This window comes from Echiichthys vipera, assembly GCF_963691815.1.
Source record: "Echiichthys vipera genome assembly, chromosome: 14".
Lineage (NCBI taxonomy): Eukaryota > Metazoa > Chordata > Actinopteri > Perciformes > Trachinidae > Echiichthys > Echiichthys vipera.
In genome coordinates this window covers 29,681,266-29,698,505 of record NC_139839.1, presented here as the reverse complement: position 1 = coordinate 29,698,505, position 17,240 = coordinate 29,681,266, and the positions used below count along the sequence as shown (strand labels likewise).

The 17,240-nt window shown below is 40.3% G+C and overlaps 1 protein-coding gene across 1 annotated transcript in view; it reads left to right on the top strand.

Moving 5' to 3' along the window:
- Nucleotides 1-642: 642 nt before the first annotated feature.
- Nucleotides 643-17,240, top strand: part of LOC310956354 (putative transcription factor ovo-like protein 3) — a gene marked incomplete at both ends in the record, with an annotated part of 30,134 nt that continues 13,536 nt past the window's right edge. The window contains 2 exons of the mRNA XM_083926551.1: nucleotides 643-742; nucleotides 877-1,112. Coding sequence (XP_083782677.1) covers nucleotides 643-742; nucleotides 877-1,112 — 336 coding nt within the window. The remainder of the gene's footprint in view (nucleotides 743-876; nucleotides 1,113-17,240) is intronic.

Here is a 17,240-nt window from a genome sequence, read left to right as displayed (position 1 = left end):
TGCACTGGGCAAATGGCAGGGAACAACACAGGTACTGTCATGTATGTCCAACCAAGTAAAGAACCCAGTCAGTAGACAGCAAGTGCTTGAATGTGTGTGTGAAGGCCCTTTGTGTGCATTTTAGAAGGTCTATAATCCCATCAAACAATTGCAACAGAAAGAGACTAAAAAAAGAGAAAGGGCTGATTTACCTAGCAGTTAAGGCTGTGGCTCCTCTCTACTTGCTCCTGTTACTCAGACCGCGCCCTTTGTCTGGGGCCAGGGCTTGGCCTGGGACAAGAATTTGCATGCCAAGGGCCACTTGAATGCGAAGCTCCCCGGATTCTCACTACCTGACATGCAAAACCAGTGGGGGACCAGTTAAAATGATGCACGCGTACAGTCAACACAGGTGTACTCCAGTGAAAACACTTACCCCCCCCCAACCTTCAACACTCTTTCCTGAGTGCGTTATGGAAATGAGTGCTGTGATTCTGCTGGGATACTGTACCTGCAGGTTGTCTATTGGTGAGGGTTAGATGTAAGGTTGATCCATTACACTAAAAGCAGTGTGGCTGCAAGGATCAGGGGTTGAGGGTGAGCAAAAAGACAGATCAACAGAGGTAGAAGAAAAAGAGGATTAAGATAGAGAGAATTCAAAGGATGCCGAGGTCTTTCCTTGTGAAAAAGAAGCGCAGCACATGTGGAGCATGGCAATGGAAAGAGCCAGAGCAACTTGAGTGGAAAGAAGATAATATAGTGGGTAAGAATCATAAGTATCTTTAGATACAATTTCAGCTGTCATAATCCAAGTTATGCCATCATGTATTTATTTTTATATGAATATAGTTATTATTTTTTTTCAACAAACAATTGTTTCCTTTTATCGTTTTTTAGTGAGCAAAAACCCTAAAGAGCAGTTATCCTGCATTCCTGACACCCAGCAGCTTGCAACTGTGTCTCAGTCAGGGTCAGTAGCCATCTTGGGAAATGAAACAGAAACTGGAATGAGAGTGTCAGGACCTTTCGCTGGAATAGGAGGAACAGGGGCTGACACCAGGCAGGACTGGTCCACACTTATGCTACGGGGCTCCTTCTACCACCCGAGTACACTGGCACTCAGCAGAGCAAAGGTAAGGTTAAATGCTCACATAACTTTTGGCACTTTTTTACTCTGTATTGATAACTATCATAGCTAGCATCAGATAGTGCCTGCTGTGAATAGGGCTAAAACTTCCCTCTCCCTCCACTGGCCGCCTGCTTCACTGCTGTCCTCCATGTTTTTTTTTATTCTGTTCCTGGCTCCCTCCTGTGGCACACTTTTTTTTTTGCTGTCAACTTTATTTGTAGAGATGAGCCGGATACTCAGATAACACACTTTTGCTGAGTACAATTGATATTACGAGTAATACGCTTCAATATCTGTTCTTGGATTGAATTAAAATCCTCATTAGTGGACTTTGTCTGCCTTGTGATTCACTTCATATGTTTGTCACAGCGCCGCTCTGCTGCTGTGTCCCCCTCCCTTCCTTTAACTTTTAAGTTTCTTCAGCTTCAGGTTTGTTTTACCTGAAGGCCCTTGGCACCTATACACAAGTGTGTGTGTGTGTGTGTGTGTGTGTTTTTTTTTAAACCGTCAGCTGTTCTCTCTCTCTCTCTCTCTCTCGCTCTCTCAATCTCTCACACACACAAAATTAAAAATCACACTGCTCATAAAAAAATGAAAAGTAAAAAAAAGAAAGTTATGTTGAGTGTGAAAACTCTTGTTCATTACATTCATGTGTTGTATTCATGTTCGTGTTGTAAACTTGTTCTGTAAATAAGTTTGTTTGCTGTCGTGATCATAACCATTGATCTGAAGCTCAATGCTGATGCTGTCCTGGAAATAGTTTTCTAATCGGCAATTAATAGAACCATTTCTGATCAACCCATATCAATTGCATGCTTAAAATTCCATTCTGGTTCAAGCCCTGGCCATTTCAGGACAACTCGACCCACTTCGGGGTTAATTCATATGGTAAACTGTTACAGTTACAGATAATGCTTTACTCGCTCATCCCTATTTATTTGTCATTCAATTCCAAAACAGGGCAGTGCGGGTGAGAATGACGTCAAAGTCACATTAAATGTGACCTGGCTGTTCAGATTGCTCTTGCCTTAAAAAAAAAATCTAATATGTGTCCGATTCAGTAACACATTTAAAAGTGGCCTAATTCTGATCGGAAAATGTCAGATTCAGTGTGACTGTGACTGTTCACACTGTCAAAAGCAAATCTGATATGGGTCACATATGAGGGGGAAAACCAGACTCAGTTCACTTGGAACTGCAGTGTGAACGGAGCCTTACAGCAGGGAGAAACCTAAAACATTCAGGCCAGTAGCACCAGGAGCAGGACTGGACAGCTCTGCTTTAAGCAATATGAGTGGGTGGGGCAAACCACAGATTGTGTTATTTATTCAGACAAATGATATCCATTTTGTCCATCTTGTAATGTATAAGTCATTTCTCAGTCTTAATAATAAGGTCAATCTCTCCATCTCATTAATTTCTTTGATATTGAGAGCCACATTTCTTCTGAAGGAGGGTTGGAATGTATCCATTTATAAGTTATTTCTTTTTTTGCTGCTACTGTGAATACTTTCAGTAAGTATCTTTCACTTCCTGTTATGTGTATTATGGATGTAAATAGGATTTGCAACCCAAGAATCTGCTGCGCGTACATTTACAATTGCAAAAACAATTGCACCTTAGGCAGGTCCAAAAAATATGGTTTTAGTTTGTCTTGTCCTCTTGAGAGGCGTCTGGTTGCAGCTGTCACTCTGAGGAGCGCCAATCTCAGGAAATGCACACATGTACAAAATAAAATTGTACTGACACTTCTGGTGCAGCAGTCTTTTTTGCCAACTTAACACATTACATACAAGTTAAATATAAAACTATAGAAAATATAAAACTGAATACTTGGGTAAAGAAAAGGCTTCGAAGATATGACCACGTCGAAATACTTTGATAATTCTTCTCTCATGTCCACCCGGCTACGACCAGGTACAAAGGATGACCACGCTGCCGCTGCTGATGCTCCTTTGTCGGGGAGTTTTGAAAAACTGTTTGTCGAAATTTCTAAGATGAATGACACGCTGCAGAGCGTTGCATCTGACGTCTCGTCTATCAAACAAACAACTGCGGTGCATTATAGAAGCCGGACACGTTTTGTTTCACATTCGTGTGCAAGTTCAGTTTGTCTTGTTGTCTGTTCAAAAACAGGCAGGTACAGTGATTGTTATGGAACTAAAAATAATAACATTCTCCACTACAAATGGTTGCAGTCAGACATTCAAAGCATAGAGTATCTATGTTATTTTCCTTCTCTCTTTCTTTTTTTATTTTGTTTTTATTATCGATACTATTATTTATCTTTTATCTAAAAGGGAAAGAAAGACATGACTAGTAGATCAGTTAAGTTTATTTCCTAAATGGATGCAGTAGTCCTATTTAAAAGGAGGAAGATACTATCATTTAAAAAAAATAATCAGGCAGACATTGTTCTAATACAGGAAACCCACATGCAAGGTTTGGAAGCTGAGAAATTTAAAGTGGGATGGGTGGGATATATATTCCATAGCTCATTCTCAAGCAGACATAATGGGGTTCTGATTTTGGATCACAAAAACATAAGTTTCATTCTGCTAAAATAAACTAAAGATGCAGAGGGAAGGATTATCTGTGTTGAAGCAGTGGTCGAGGGAGTGCCTCTTGTATTATGCAACATATACACTCCTAATAAGGGAGATCCCAATTTTTTCCACAATGTAAATAAAATACTAGGAGACACTGAGGGGGAAATTTTTCTAGCTGAGAATTGTAATGAAGTTATGGACCCAGTACCGGATAGGAGCTTATTTAGACCTCCCCCCATGACTAAGGAGAGAGAGGCCTTACTAGCTTATTAGCAAGACAGTTAAAGGAAAAAATCTTTGCTAATACCATACCAGTTATAAGGCAGGGGGATGAACATTTTTTTGCTGCTACAGATAAAAATAGAATATTCCAACAGTATTATGAGAAGTTATACACATCTTTTTTTTTTATCTCCAAATGCCTCACAGGAAGATATAGAACAGTTTCTCCTTAATATAGATGTACCTAAGCTCTCACCTCAGGAGGCAGATGAATTGGAATTACCAATAACTGAAGGTGAAATAAGGGAAAAAATGGGAGGTCGCCGGGTTATTACAGACTCCCAGTGGAATATTATAAAGCCTTTATAGATACGGTTGTGCCAGTATTACAGAGATCAGGAGATGTTTTATAAGGGTTGTATAGCTCCAACTTTTAATGAAGCGGTAATCCCCAAAACAGGTAAAGATGCTGCAGATCCCTCCAATTTCAGACCTATAAGTCTGCTTAACCTTGACTGTAAGATTCTTACAAAAAAATTAGCGACACATTTACAATTAGAGAATCATCCACCCCAATCAGGTTGGTGTCATGAAAAAAAGAACTTTAACTGATAATGTCAGACTCCTGTTACACTTGATGTGGCTGAGTCAATCCCAAAATACTCCTATAACTGCTATTTCTTTAAACGCAGAGAAGACTTTCGATAGGGTGGAGTGGCAGTTTCTGTTCTCCACCCTATCTCATTTCGGCTTCAGCCCTAACTTCGTTAAATGGATAAAGATGCTTTATAAAGATCCTAAAGCAGCTGGGATGACAAATGGAATAATCTCCCACTTCTTTAATCTGACCCGAGGAACTCCACAGGGATGCTCACTGAGCCCATTATTGTTTATCATCTTTTTAGAGGTTCTAGCAGTGTCTGTGAGAGCCCACACTGGAATAAGAGGAGTAAGGGGAGGAAATAATGAACATAAATAATTATTATATGCTGATGATATTTAAGCAGTAGTGTCTGAGCCTTTAACTTCTTTACCACATCTGATGGACACTATAAAATCCTTTTCAGAATTTTCGGGGTACTCCATCAACTGAAGCTGTCTCTATCTGTCTCTCCAAGACATGTATTTTTATCTATGGTGGAAAAGTTTAATTTTAGGTGGGTACGAGACAGGGTATGAAGTATCTTGGCATCAAACTCTGAGGATATGGACAAAATCGTGGCGCTAAACTTTAACCCTCTACTTCAGTAGATAAAAACAAACCTTGATAAGTGGGAAAAATTAAAACTAACATTGTGGGGGAAAATTAATGTTATAAAAATGATAGTTGCGCCACAGTTCAGCTATGTGGCAATGATGCTACCAATTAGGATACCATCCTTTTAGACAACTGGATGATGTAATAAAACATTTTCTGTGGGGTGGGAAAAGACCACAAATTAAGCCGAGGCATTCAGCATTTAACGCCATACTCCCAAACAGACTAATGACCAAATTTTTAGAACTGGGAATATCCAACTCTGTCTGCCTTTGGATCAAGGACTTCCTGTCAGACCGCTCCCAGAAGGTGAAGGTTGGCCCCCACATCTCCACAGCCCTTAACCTAAACATCTGCTCGCCTCAGGGCTGTATGCTGGGCCCCCTACTCTACACCCTCTACACACATGACTGCACCCCCACACACTCCAGCAACGCCATCATCAAGTTTGCTGATGGTACCACAGTTGTGGGGCTCATCTCTGGGGGAGATGAGTCGGCTTACCACATTGACAGCTGCTCAATGTGGTGTTCAGACAATAACCTTGTCCTGAACACCTGAACACCAAGGAGCTGGTCATAGACTTAAAGCCAAAACTGACACTCAACCCCTATTCATCAGGGGGAAACGGATTTCCGGTTTCTCGGTGTGCACATACAGGAGGACTTAACTTGGAACATTAACACCACAACCACCATCAAGAAAGCACAGCAGAGACTGTACTTCCTGAGAGTTCTCAAGAATAACAATCTGACTCAGAAACTTTTGGTGTCATTCTATCATTGCTCAATAGAAAGCATCCTGACTTACTGCATGTGTGTGTGGTTGCTCACTCCCCACCCTTGAAGAACTATACAGCTCTCGCTGTCTTAGTAGGGCTAAAATCATTCTAAGGGATTCGTCCCGAGGGCAGACGTTTCAGTTTTTATCCGAAAGCTATAACAGTGCTGAACACCGCAAATACCTTTACCTCTGATGGTACATGATGCTCAGGGTCTCTGCAATCTACTGTTTTTTGTTTTGTCTCCTTAAGCTGCTACGGTGTGCGTGTGCTTGTGCGTGTTGGTGTGTAAGCTTGTCGTTTTAAATGTGTCTTTTAAAGGTCTAGCCTTTTGTTTTTGATGCTTTTTAATGTTAAATTATTTCTGCACTTTAGGGGTTTGTACTGTTAAATTCGTTGTACTGGTACAATGACAATAAAGACAATTCAATTCACTCACTGTGCAATTAATAATCTACTCTTAGATACCTGGACAATTATTTTATTTTCTTTTTGCAATAACTTTATCCACCACTTAAGTGCAATAATTTAATCTTACTGCTCTTTTCTGTCATATACAGTCATACATATTTTTTTCTTATACATTTCCTCTACATTTAACTTATCTGATTTGATTTTCTGTGAATTTTATTTTATCTGTATTCTAACATCTACCTCATATAATTGACTAAGAGTTTATTGGTTATCTTATACTGTATATTTTTTTATACCTCCCTTGTGTCTTTGTAAGCTACTAGAAATTAAATTTCCTTGCAGGAGTCATCCCAAAGTAATCAATAAAAAGAAGTCTAGGTCTAATTAAGGACAGCTGTGTGGCTTTTATTGTGTATATGTATGTGCCTGCGTGTATGTGCTGACGGCACTAAATCCAATCAAATTAGACCCATGTTGCAGGTCAACCAATGAAGCAGAACTGTCAAACAACGCACCATTTGGAAAAAAATTATACTAAAGATCATATCATTCGGGTATAAAAACTACGAGGTGGTCAACATAAATCAATTGCAGTATGCATAATATGCAGGTCGAAGATTACAGATGGAGACGCAACAACTTCCAACATCGTTCCAAATTTGAAGTTGCACAAAGAACGGTAAGTTTTGCCTGTAAACTAATGTTTTTTGGCTCAGCAACTTTTCTTTGCTGTGAAGTTAAATCGCTGAGGCTGTAAACTCACTGTTAACGTTACATTGCAAAAACAGTAATCTGTTGCGTCCACTGCCAGTTTACTCTATTATTCATACTTTTGTGAAGTGATTTTTTAAGCAGGGTTGTATGAGGTACATAATGTTAGTCAATGTATCACACACAGTAGACAGTGGTCAGCAGCAACATGTATTTTAGCCACCTACAAAAAGATCAAGGTCAGTTTAAATGTACACTATATTTAGAATATATGTACCATTTTAGCTAGCTGTCAGGCTGACTTTTCTGACAGGAAAAACAATGTTATACTGCTCGTTGTTCTCATTCTCCAGCAAACCAGAGTCCATTGACAAAAACATGAAAAAAATTAACATTCTTTATATAGCTATATATTAAACCGACATGAATTTTTATTGAGTTTACCTTATCTTATGTAGCTTAAATACATTTAGCTGCTGACCCCGTGCACAACAATGTAAAGCCTAAGTCATGTGCTGGTAGCCTGTGTGCTTCTCTGTATTGAGTGTGTTGACTGCCAGCTTTTGTGCGTAGTTCCTGATACAACCTAACCTTCACAAATCCCGAAATATCCCTCCAACCCCGAATAAGTTTTACAACACATGTCCAGTGCTGCCATCTACTACAGCAGCACCTGTAACACACACACACACACACAAACACAAACACACACACATACAAAACACAAAACATTTCATAACACAATGTTAAGATTGATGAATAAAATGAGTAATAAAGAGTCATTTCAATGAAATTCATTTGTGGATTTTCTGACATATGTTTATTATGCTTACCTCTTACAGATTTGAAGAATACCAGATGAACAAAAGCATCACAAATTAACCACAACAGCCTTCAATCTCCCAGTTCCTGGATAATCTTGTCGGGCATTACAGCATGAGTCATCCACAGCAGAGAGCTATCACCAATGCAATACTGTCCGACTTGATTATTGATTGCAACTTTCCCGTCTTTTGTGGAAAACAACAGTTTTTGACAAGCCTGGTGTGTGGCAGAACACTGACATCAAAAACAGAGAACCTCGCTGAAGAGAGACATTCAAAATCAAATACCTAATTGAGCAACACTGACTATGTTTCTGTCACAGTGGACATTTGGTCTGACCGAAAGATGAGGGGATTCTTCGGTGTCACAGTGCACTGGATAGAGAAAGAGGCAGAGAGGATGCAGCTAAAGTCCAATCTCTATTCCAGTGAGCACTTCAAAGGCTCACACAGCTGAAAGAATATGTGACCAATTTGAGGCAATATGTGATGAATATAACATTAAAGATAAACTGGACTACATTGTTACTGACAATGCTGCCAACATGCGAAAAGCATTCACTGTGTGCTTCCCCAGTGAACAAGAGGATGACGATGACAGAGATCATCTTGATGACCCGGAGCTCTGGTCTGATTTAACCCTGGAAGATCAAGAAACAGTAAATGTTGCAATGGCAAAAAACAGTGTTTGCAGTGTTTTGCAGATACTCTTCAGCTGGTGGTGGGAGACGGTTTGAAAGGAACAAAAGTAATATCTCCTTCTCTTTTTAAAGTTATCAAAACTCAGCTCACTGATCCCACACACACAAAGATGTGTTTGATGCTGAATTTGGGGAACAGAAAGGCATCCCTGCTGCAGTCAACCCAAGATGGAACTCAACACTGAGGCAAGTGAAGCTCCATTCTGTTCTAGAAAAGGCGGGGCACAGGGAGTTGTCATTCACAGCACAGGAGTGGAATCTGTTGAAGGAGTTGGTTGACATCTTGAAACCATTCAGAGAAGCAACTGATTTGACACAGGGGGAGAAGGTCATCACAGTCAGTGCTGTTGTTCCATCCATTCCATCCTAAAGTCTGTTTCCTGAGCGGCCTGGTCAGAAGTCTCCAGGCATCCCTGAACAAAAGATTTCTTGGAATCTTCATCAATGTGAAAATGGCCAGGACACAAGATGGGATCACTGAACCCTTTTCAGATCCAGTTTACCTCAAAGCAGCTGCCTTGGATCCAGCCTTTTCTCTGTTGTAGGTGGAGCCCTAGTGCTGGTCAATTGTGATGTCAAGGCAGAGGTGGCACAATGAGTTAAAAGGTAAATTTTACTGAGTCTAATGTAACGTTTTCACTCAGACTCTAATCTTATTGACTGCAACAATATTGAAGTATTTAACTCTAACTCACTGCATCACCAACACAAATGGTAATAAGGGCTCTTTTCTTTCTGCTATTGTTTTAACATGTTTTGTCAGAATTGATCCTCCAAGATGCTACAAAGACTGAGCAACCTGTGCCTCTTGTTGATGAAGAAGAGCAAAATGACCTTAGAGAAATACCATCTCATACCATGAGAGGCAGAAGAAGGATGTTGGGACAAATCCAGCACTTCAGCTAAGTCACTACATTGACATAGCCGATGGACAGAACGCCATTTTGTTCTTGGCATTGAACATGAAGACTCTTCCTTCACTGTTCCGAGTGGCCATCATTGTCTTGGCAGTGCCTGCCTGTTTTTTTTTTTGCAAATGCAATGGAGCGTAGGGCCCTGACATATAAAAAGCATTCATGTTCATTAGGGTTACATGAACGTTGTTATGTTCATGTATTTATTATGTTTCTAACATGAACACAAACACACACGCACACACGCACATGCACACGCACACACGCACACGCACACGCACACGCACACATACGCATACACATACACTATAAGATGAGGTAAGTACAGGAAAGGAAAGAAACTGCTGTGGAACTAGTTAAAATGCAATATGCCATGGGAAAACAATGTTAGCACTTTTGTACAAATATTTACAGTTGCTTTTGTTTTTTTCAAATGTGCTTATTCTGTAGAGGAGTGGTTTAAAGAATATTCTTGCAAAATATCAGTCAAATGTTAAAAATGAATGCAATTTCAATTGCAAAATGTTTTAATAAATAAATAAATACAGTTTTTAAAAGCATACATGATCTGGGTAAATATATTATTACTCTGTGGTTAAAATGTCTCGAATGGACTCAAAGCTCAAACTGCAGGACTTGGCACTACATTTGAGACTTGTCAGTCTTGACTTGAGACTTGACTTGGGACTTGCCTGTCTTGACTTGGGACTTGACTTTGGACTTGAGGGCAAAGACTTGAGACTTACTCATGCCTTGCAAAACAATGAGTTGGTCCCACCTCTGCTTCTTCTTATAACAAGAAGATTGATCTAGCATGGTTATCAAATACAACTAAGGGTTCATGAAGCTATATTTGGAAACCTCTAAATTCTACTGATTCAGACATCAATTCAGAGCAAGACTGAAGCAGTTGAGTGGTTCATGACCTGCTTTAATATTTGGAACCACCAATTTCTGTCAGATGAAGTCATGCTCTGGTCTGTAGAGTATGTCACATGCCCAAATAGCACCAACGTCAACACTGCACATCTATGGGTGCCAGGCAATACACCCACTAAGTGTGAAGTGGATTGCATCAACAAAACTCAAGATATTCAATTCAATTCAATTGAATTTTCTTTATAGTGCCAAATCATGACAAAAGTTATCTCAGGACACGTTACAGAGTAGGTATAGACCACACTCTATGACTTATTTATGATTTACATAGACCCAACAATTCCCCCGTAGAGTATGGTGACAAACCTATCCTATAACAGGCAGGCACGTTGGACAGACCCAGCTCTATGGAGGACAGACATCGGTCTTGACCGGTTGGGGAGGATGAAAAGGAGCGAGAGAGAGAGAAAAGATGGACAGAGAGAGACAAAGACAGACACACTTCCAGTAACTATAATAATATATATAGCAATGTGAATATGACATATATGTTATGGCAGTTAATACAGCAGAATAGTAGAAACAAGCACAGCTAAGGTGATAGAATATGAAAATGATAATAATTATGGTGGCAAACATGATAAATGATGAGCAGCGGCAACAGCAGCTACGACACAGCGAGACATTCAACAGATGGTGCCTCTATGGCTACAAATTCCATAGTTTATAAGACTAGTGATAGTATATATGACTAATAGTTATAATAGTAGCAGGAAGCGTCATGCAGGACCACGGCAGCAGGCACGATCAGCATAGACCTGCGAGACGACTAAGCACAAACAACTCCGGGGAAGAAGTTGACTTAGTAACATGCATTGATGAGACATGAATAATACAGACAGAGAGGAGAGAAAGTCAGAGTATCAGTAAAAGTATTATCCCCTGGCAGACTAGGCCTATAGCAGCATCATTCAGCAGAACAAAATCAGCTTAAAAATAACAACATTGCTAATGGCTCGTAAGCCCTAGCTGTAAGCTTTAACATAAAGGAAAGTATTAAGTTTACTCTTAAATATGGGGACAGTGTCTGCCTCCCAAATAACACTTGGGAGTTGGTTCCACAGGAGAGGAGCTTGGTAGCTGAATGGCTCTGCCTCCCATTCTACTTTTGGAGACTCTAGGAATGACACGTAGCCCTGCATTCTCAGAGCGCAGCGATCTAGTCGGGTAATACAGTACTATGAGCTCTTTAAGATACGATGGAGCCTGACCAATAAGAGCTTTTTAGGTAAGGAGAAGGATTTAAAATTCTAGTCTAAATTTTACAAGTAGTCAGTGCAAAGAAGTTAATATAGAATATGTTCTTTTCGATTTGTTTTATTTAGTACTAGAGCTGCAGCATTTTGGACCAACTGGAGACTCTTAAGAGACTTATTGGTTTTTCTGCATCTTTCTGAGACACAATGTTCCTAATTTTCGCAATAATATACAGGTGAAAATATGCAGTCCTTGTCATTAGTTTTATGTGAGAATTGAAGGACATATCCTGATCAAAAATAACATCCAGCTCCTTACTGTGGTGCTGGAGCACAAAATCTTTAGCTATTGAGTTTCGGAGGCCTTTGGGGCCAAGTACAATAACTTCAGTTTTAACTGATCGGTTTCTTCTGGTTTGATCGACAAATATATTTGTGTATCATCAGCATAACAATGAAAATTTGTGGAGTGCTTCCTTATAATATTTCCTAAGGGAAGCATATATAAGGTGAATAGAATCAGTCCAAGGACAGAACCCTGTGGAACTCTGTGACTAACTTTAGTGTGCATGGAGGATTTGTCGATAACATGTACAAACTGAGATATATCTGATAAATACGACTTAAACCAGTTTAATGCGGTTCCCTTAATGCCAATTAGATGCTCCAGTTTCTGTAGCAGGATGCGATGGTCAGTAGTGTCGAAGGCTGCACTAAGATCTAGTAAAACAAGTACAGAGACAAGTCCTTTGTCTGAGGCTATTAGAAGGTCGTTAGTCATTTTTACCAGTGCTGTCTCAGTGCTATGATTCGCTCTAAATATTGGCTGGAGCCCTCAAATAACTTAATATGATGTAAAAAGTCACACTGCTGATTGGCAACAAATTTCTCGAGGATCTTAGAGAGAAAAGGAAGGTTAGATATAGGCCTATATTTGGCTAGTACCTCAGGATCAAGACAGGGCTTTTTAAGAAGAGGTTTAATTACAGCTGCTTTAAAAGACTGCTGATTAAGACATGTTAATCATATCTAATACAGGAGTTCTAACTAAAGGTAACACTTCTTTAAGTAACCTAGTTGGAGTAGAGTCTAGGAGACAAGTAGAAGGCTTTGATGCTGAAATAGTAGAGGTTAATTTGTTAAGGTCAACTGTAGAAAAGCAGTCCAAGAATATACAGTACAGTTGTTTCTAAGGTCCCTGGGTTTGAAGAGAAATTGGTGCCAAGCAAGTTGATTTTGTCTCTAATAGTTATAATTTTGTCATTAAAGAAGGTCATGAAGTTGTTACTACTGAGGGTTATATGAATACATAGCTCAATGGAGCTGTGGCTCTCTGTCAGCCTGGCTACAGTGCTGAAAAGAAATCTAGGATTGGACTTTCATGCCGAACTAAGCAAGATTCCTCCAATTTAGTAGAGCGCCATTTACTTTCCAATTTTCAAGCTACTTGTTTTAATTCACGGGATTGTGAGTTATACAACGGAGCTAACTTCCTCTGTTTCATTATCTTATTTTTTAAGGGAGTAACAAAGTCGAGTGTTGTTTGTAGTGAGCCTGCAACACTGTCAACAAGGTGATCAATTTCAGAGAGACTAACACTAGTGCTGGAATCTTGAATATTCCGATGAGGCATTAAATTAAATGCAGGTGAAATTGCTTCCTCTACTGAACTATCAGATAAACATCTAGTGTAGAAACTTTTGCCCAGAGGTGAGTAGTCCTGTAATATGAATTCAAAAGTTATTAAATAATGTTCTGATAAAAAAGTAAGTCATTGATTTCCACACCATAAGCCAAAACAAGGTCGAGGGTGTGATGAAAACAGCGAGTAGGTTTATGTACACGCTGACTAAAACCAATTGAATCTAATAGAGAGATAAACGCAATACTAAGGCTATTATTATCAATTTTGAAACTTAAAGTTTCTTCTAGTCAGACAAGTTAGTTGTAAGGTAAGGATGTCTTCTTACCTTTTTTAAGCTGACAGTTTAGGCTTCCTCAGAACTGCTGTTTTCTTCAGGGTATGACGTGTTTTATGAAAACAGTTTGAAACTTCAAAATAAAGTTCCCCCGACCCGGTTGTGTCCGTTCCTCGCCCTGGTGCCGCTGGCAGAGAATGGTGTCCCAGGTGTGTGGGAGCAAGTATGCCCCCTTGTCCCTTTTCTTGGTGTTGCCCTCATGCCTCCTTATTTCTATGGACTCCTTCATCCATCTTCTGTATATGTTACTATTATGCGGAAGATACGGACATGACGGTGTTGTTGCCCTTCGTCACCTGGAGAGATTGGAAAAGAAGATCACACGCCAAAAGAACCACCTGAGATTCAATCTCAGATGCAAAGAGGAAGGAATAACACCGACAAGCCTAAACATCAAGAGCCCAATCCCAACCAGAAACGCAGAGTATATCATAAACAATGTGAAAAAGGCCCTCATCAGAGAGCGGATAAGGACAAAAGCTAACAAAATTCACATGATCAACACGGAATTAAAAAAGCAACTGGACACCTTCAATCCCAACACAACACACACTGGATCAGAACATGAAGGAGGTAAATAACAAACATTTAAAACAGATATACGAACAGGAGTTTGACATCACGAAATAAAGCACTAGTAGAAATCATCAGACCTATGCTCGGAGAAACAAAACACCACTGCAAGAACTCAAAACAACTGGCACAAGAAATCAAGAACATAACTGTGGAGAAGGATAAAATGCTCATATCACATGACGTAATATCATTATTCACAAAAACACCCGTAGACATCACTTTACACATAGTTACAGAAAGACTAAAACGGAAATAAGTAGATTTGGCGAGTTTGTCGCCAAATCTACTTATTTCCAATTCAATACATTTACAGAGAGAAGGAAGGTTTTGCCATGGGAGACCCGCTGTCTGCTATCATGAGCGGGTTTTTTATGGAGGACCTAGAAATGAAAGCCATCCAGACTGCACCCCTCCAAATCAAACCCACACTCTGGAAACGGTATGTAGACGACATACTAGAAATAATTAAGACTGGCCACTCACAAGAACTCACTGCCCACTTAAATGCAATAGACAGCACTGGCAATATACAGTTCACACACGAAGAGGAAACTAACCAGACCATACCATTCCTGGATATGAACATACATCACAAAGAAGACGGCAGCATCAAAATCACATCTTACAGGAAACCCACTCATACAGACCAGTACCTCCTATGGACTTCAGAATGTCCCACCGCACACAAACTGTCAGTCGTCAAAACACTATACAACCGGACCAGCATCATAACAGACAATAAAGACAGACAGAAGGAGGAATAACACATACAACAAGTCCTATGTTGCCAATACCCCAGCTGGGCCATAAACAAAGGAAAGAGTCTCAATGTCGCCCGCTCTGGCCCCTGGGACGCATTTTACTATGGTCCCTGGTGTCGCTAAGTTCACGTTTCTCAGAATGGAGCTGCCAGTAACCAGTGTTGTTTGTAGAAAGTGGCTGAAAGAAGGAGAGCTGTGAGTACTTGAGTAGAACTAGTGGATGTTTAAATGTTAAGCAGTAGTTAGCCGCTGTGGTGAATATTATAGCCAAAACAGCTGAATTTAGTGAGAGCAGCAAACAGTGAAACAACGAGTGATCAACACACAAGCAGCAGAAATTACGAATTAGAGATAGATATTATCAGGAAGAGTAACTCTCTCTCTTCCTGTTACCGTAACAACAAGCAACAAACAAAACGTGACCGACACAAAACGCGACTGACACATTTCCTCAAACAAAACTATAAAGACTGATCAGATAGGTAAAGTTATGTTTCAGGTAACGTTGTGTTTAACATTTTCATGAAAAACTAAACATAGAGGCATTCACGAGGACAGCTAACGTTACCCAGTTTCTTCCTGTTTATCCGTCACTACGGCAACTCCTTAACTTTGTTTAGAAGTTAAGGAGTTGTGAAGGACATACTGCTTTTTTAGTTGGACAATCCAATTGATGTTAAAGTTCCCAGCCCCTGGGCCTAAGGGTGTGACCTATAGACTGTTAAAAAAATTCTCTGGACGCGTTGTGATTTTTATGGAAGCTTAATAGGGTAGCATGGAGGAAACAGCTTATGCTAGGGTTTTGGCAAAGGGCAGGAGGGATCTGTCGATAGCGGACAATTTCAGCCTGTCTTCTTAATGCAGAGGATACGATTTACATTAGTGTAGTGAAGAGTGATGAAGAGACTTTTCATTTCTTCATTAATTTTGTTCAAAGGACTAGTGATGGAATTGAATTCAATTTTTGTGTCAAATCATCAGTGGGCAGTGAGTTCTCATCATCAGTCTTTTGAGCACACTCACACAAACAATCCCCCCACGAGCCACAGTGGTGAGGAAAATCAGAGACCCTAGGCTCATGGTCGGCAGCTATATAGACAGATAGAAATGCCAGGTCTAGTTTGTTTTGCTGCAATGACTGTTGTTACAGTGTATGAAGATAGAGAGAATATTATTTAAATAAAAGCTCTGACATTAGGAAGTGGCCTATTGTAAGGCAGGTACAACATGGGTGTGGGGGAAAGAATCTGTCGATAACGATCAAAAAGAGGCAATTAATAAAGATGCAAAAGACAGAGCAAAAAAGCTTGAGTTTATTTCAGAGTATTTCCTGCAGGAAAGGGCTATCCTCAGAACGCACACAACAAGGCTGGTCAGGGACAGACCCACAAGGTAAGGGCTGTCAGCCTTAGGGTGCTCTCACACCAGCCTTATGTAGTCCGGTTGAATGGAACCTGAGTGAGTTCCCTCATTTGCTAGAGTTGGTTTGTGCGGGTAGGAATACAGCAATCATACTCAGTTGCGCACCAGAAGTGGACCAAATAAGCGGACCGAGACCTTGTAGAAGAGGTGGTCCTGGTCCCCTTCCAAACAAACTCTGGTGTGGTTCGTTTGGGGTAAGAATGTGGACCTGCGTCCACACTAACTACAGAAAGAACAGCGCATTTTTGGAACAAGCCAGCCCTTGTTTTTGTTAATGTTGTGTTGTGTGTGAATTTCAGTTGTTTATCTCATGTATTACAGAAACGTGAGATGATGAGTTTGCGTGTAACATGTTCAGAATTTGGTGTGTATTTTATGAACATATATTTACACAGTATAACAATGTTCACCTGCCGTCATTTGTGCAGGAGGCGCTATTTTTTTTCCCAGGATGGTAGAGGAAGGTCCCACATTTTTCGCCTCTGATTGGGTAGAAGTTCTTTCGCCCAATAGGTTATTTGATTTGGCCGTGTAACGTCATCTCACATTTAAAGCAGGCTGTTGGCTAGACTGTTTTGATCATCTTTACAACAGATTATTTTCTGCGCTGTGTTCTACTACACCACTGGATAAAAATGTCTACTCTACTTCACCATGTTGTTGTGGCATCTGTTCTAACACATGTCACATCACGCTAAGAGCTACATCCAATCAGCAACCGGAAAAAAAAAACAAGAAAAACAGCCCTGCTGTCCCTCAGGGCGAACAAACGGCAGACATCAATCATGCGGAAGCCGGGCGTCCGGGCCAGCCCACTGTCCCATAGACCTCCAGAGACACTGAGCGTCCGATGGGCGGGACAAAGCCCAGCATTTATCCAATGAG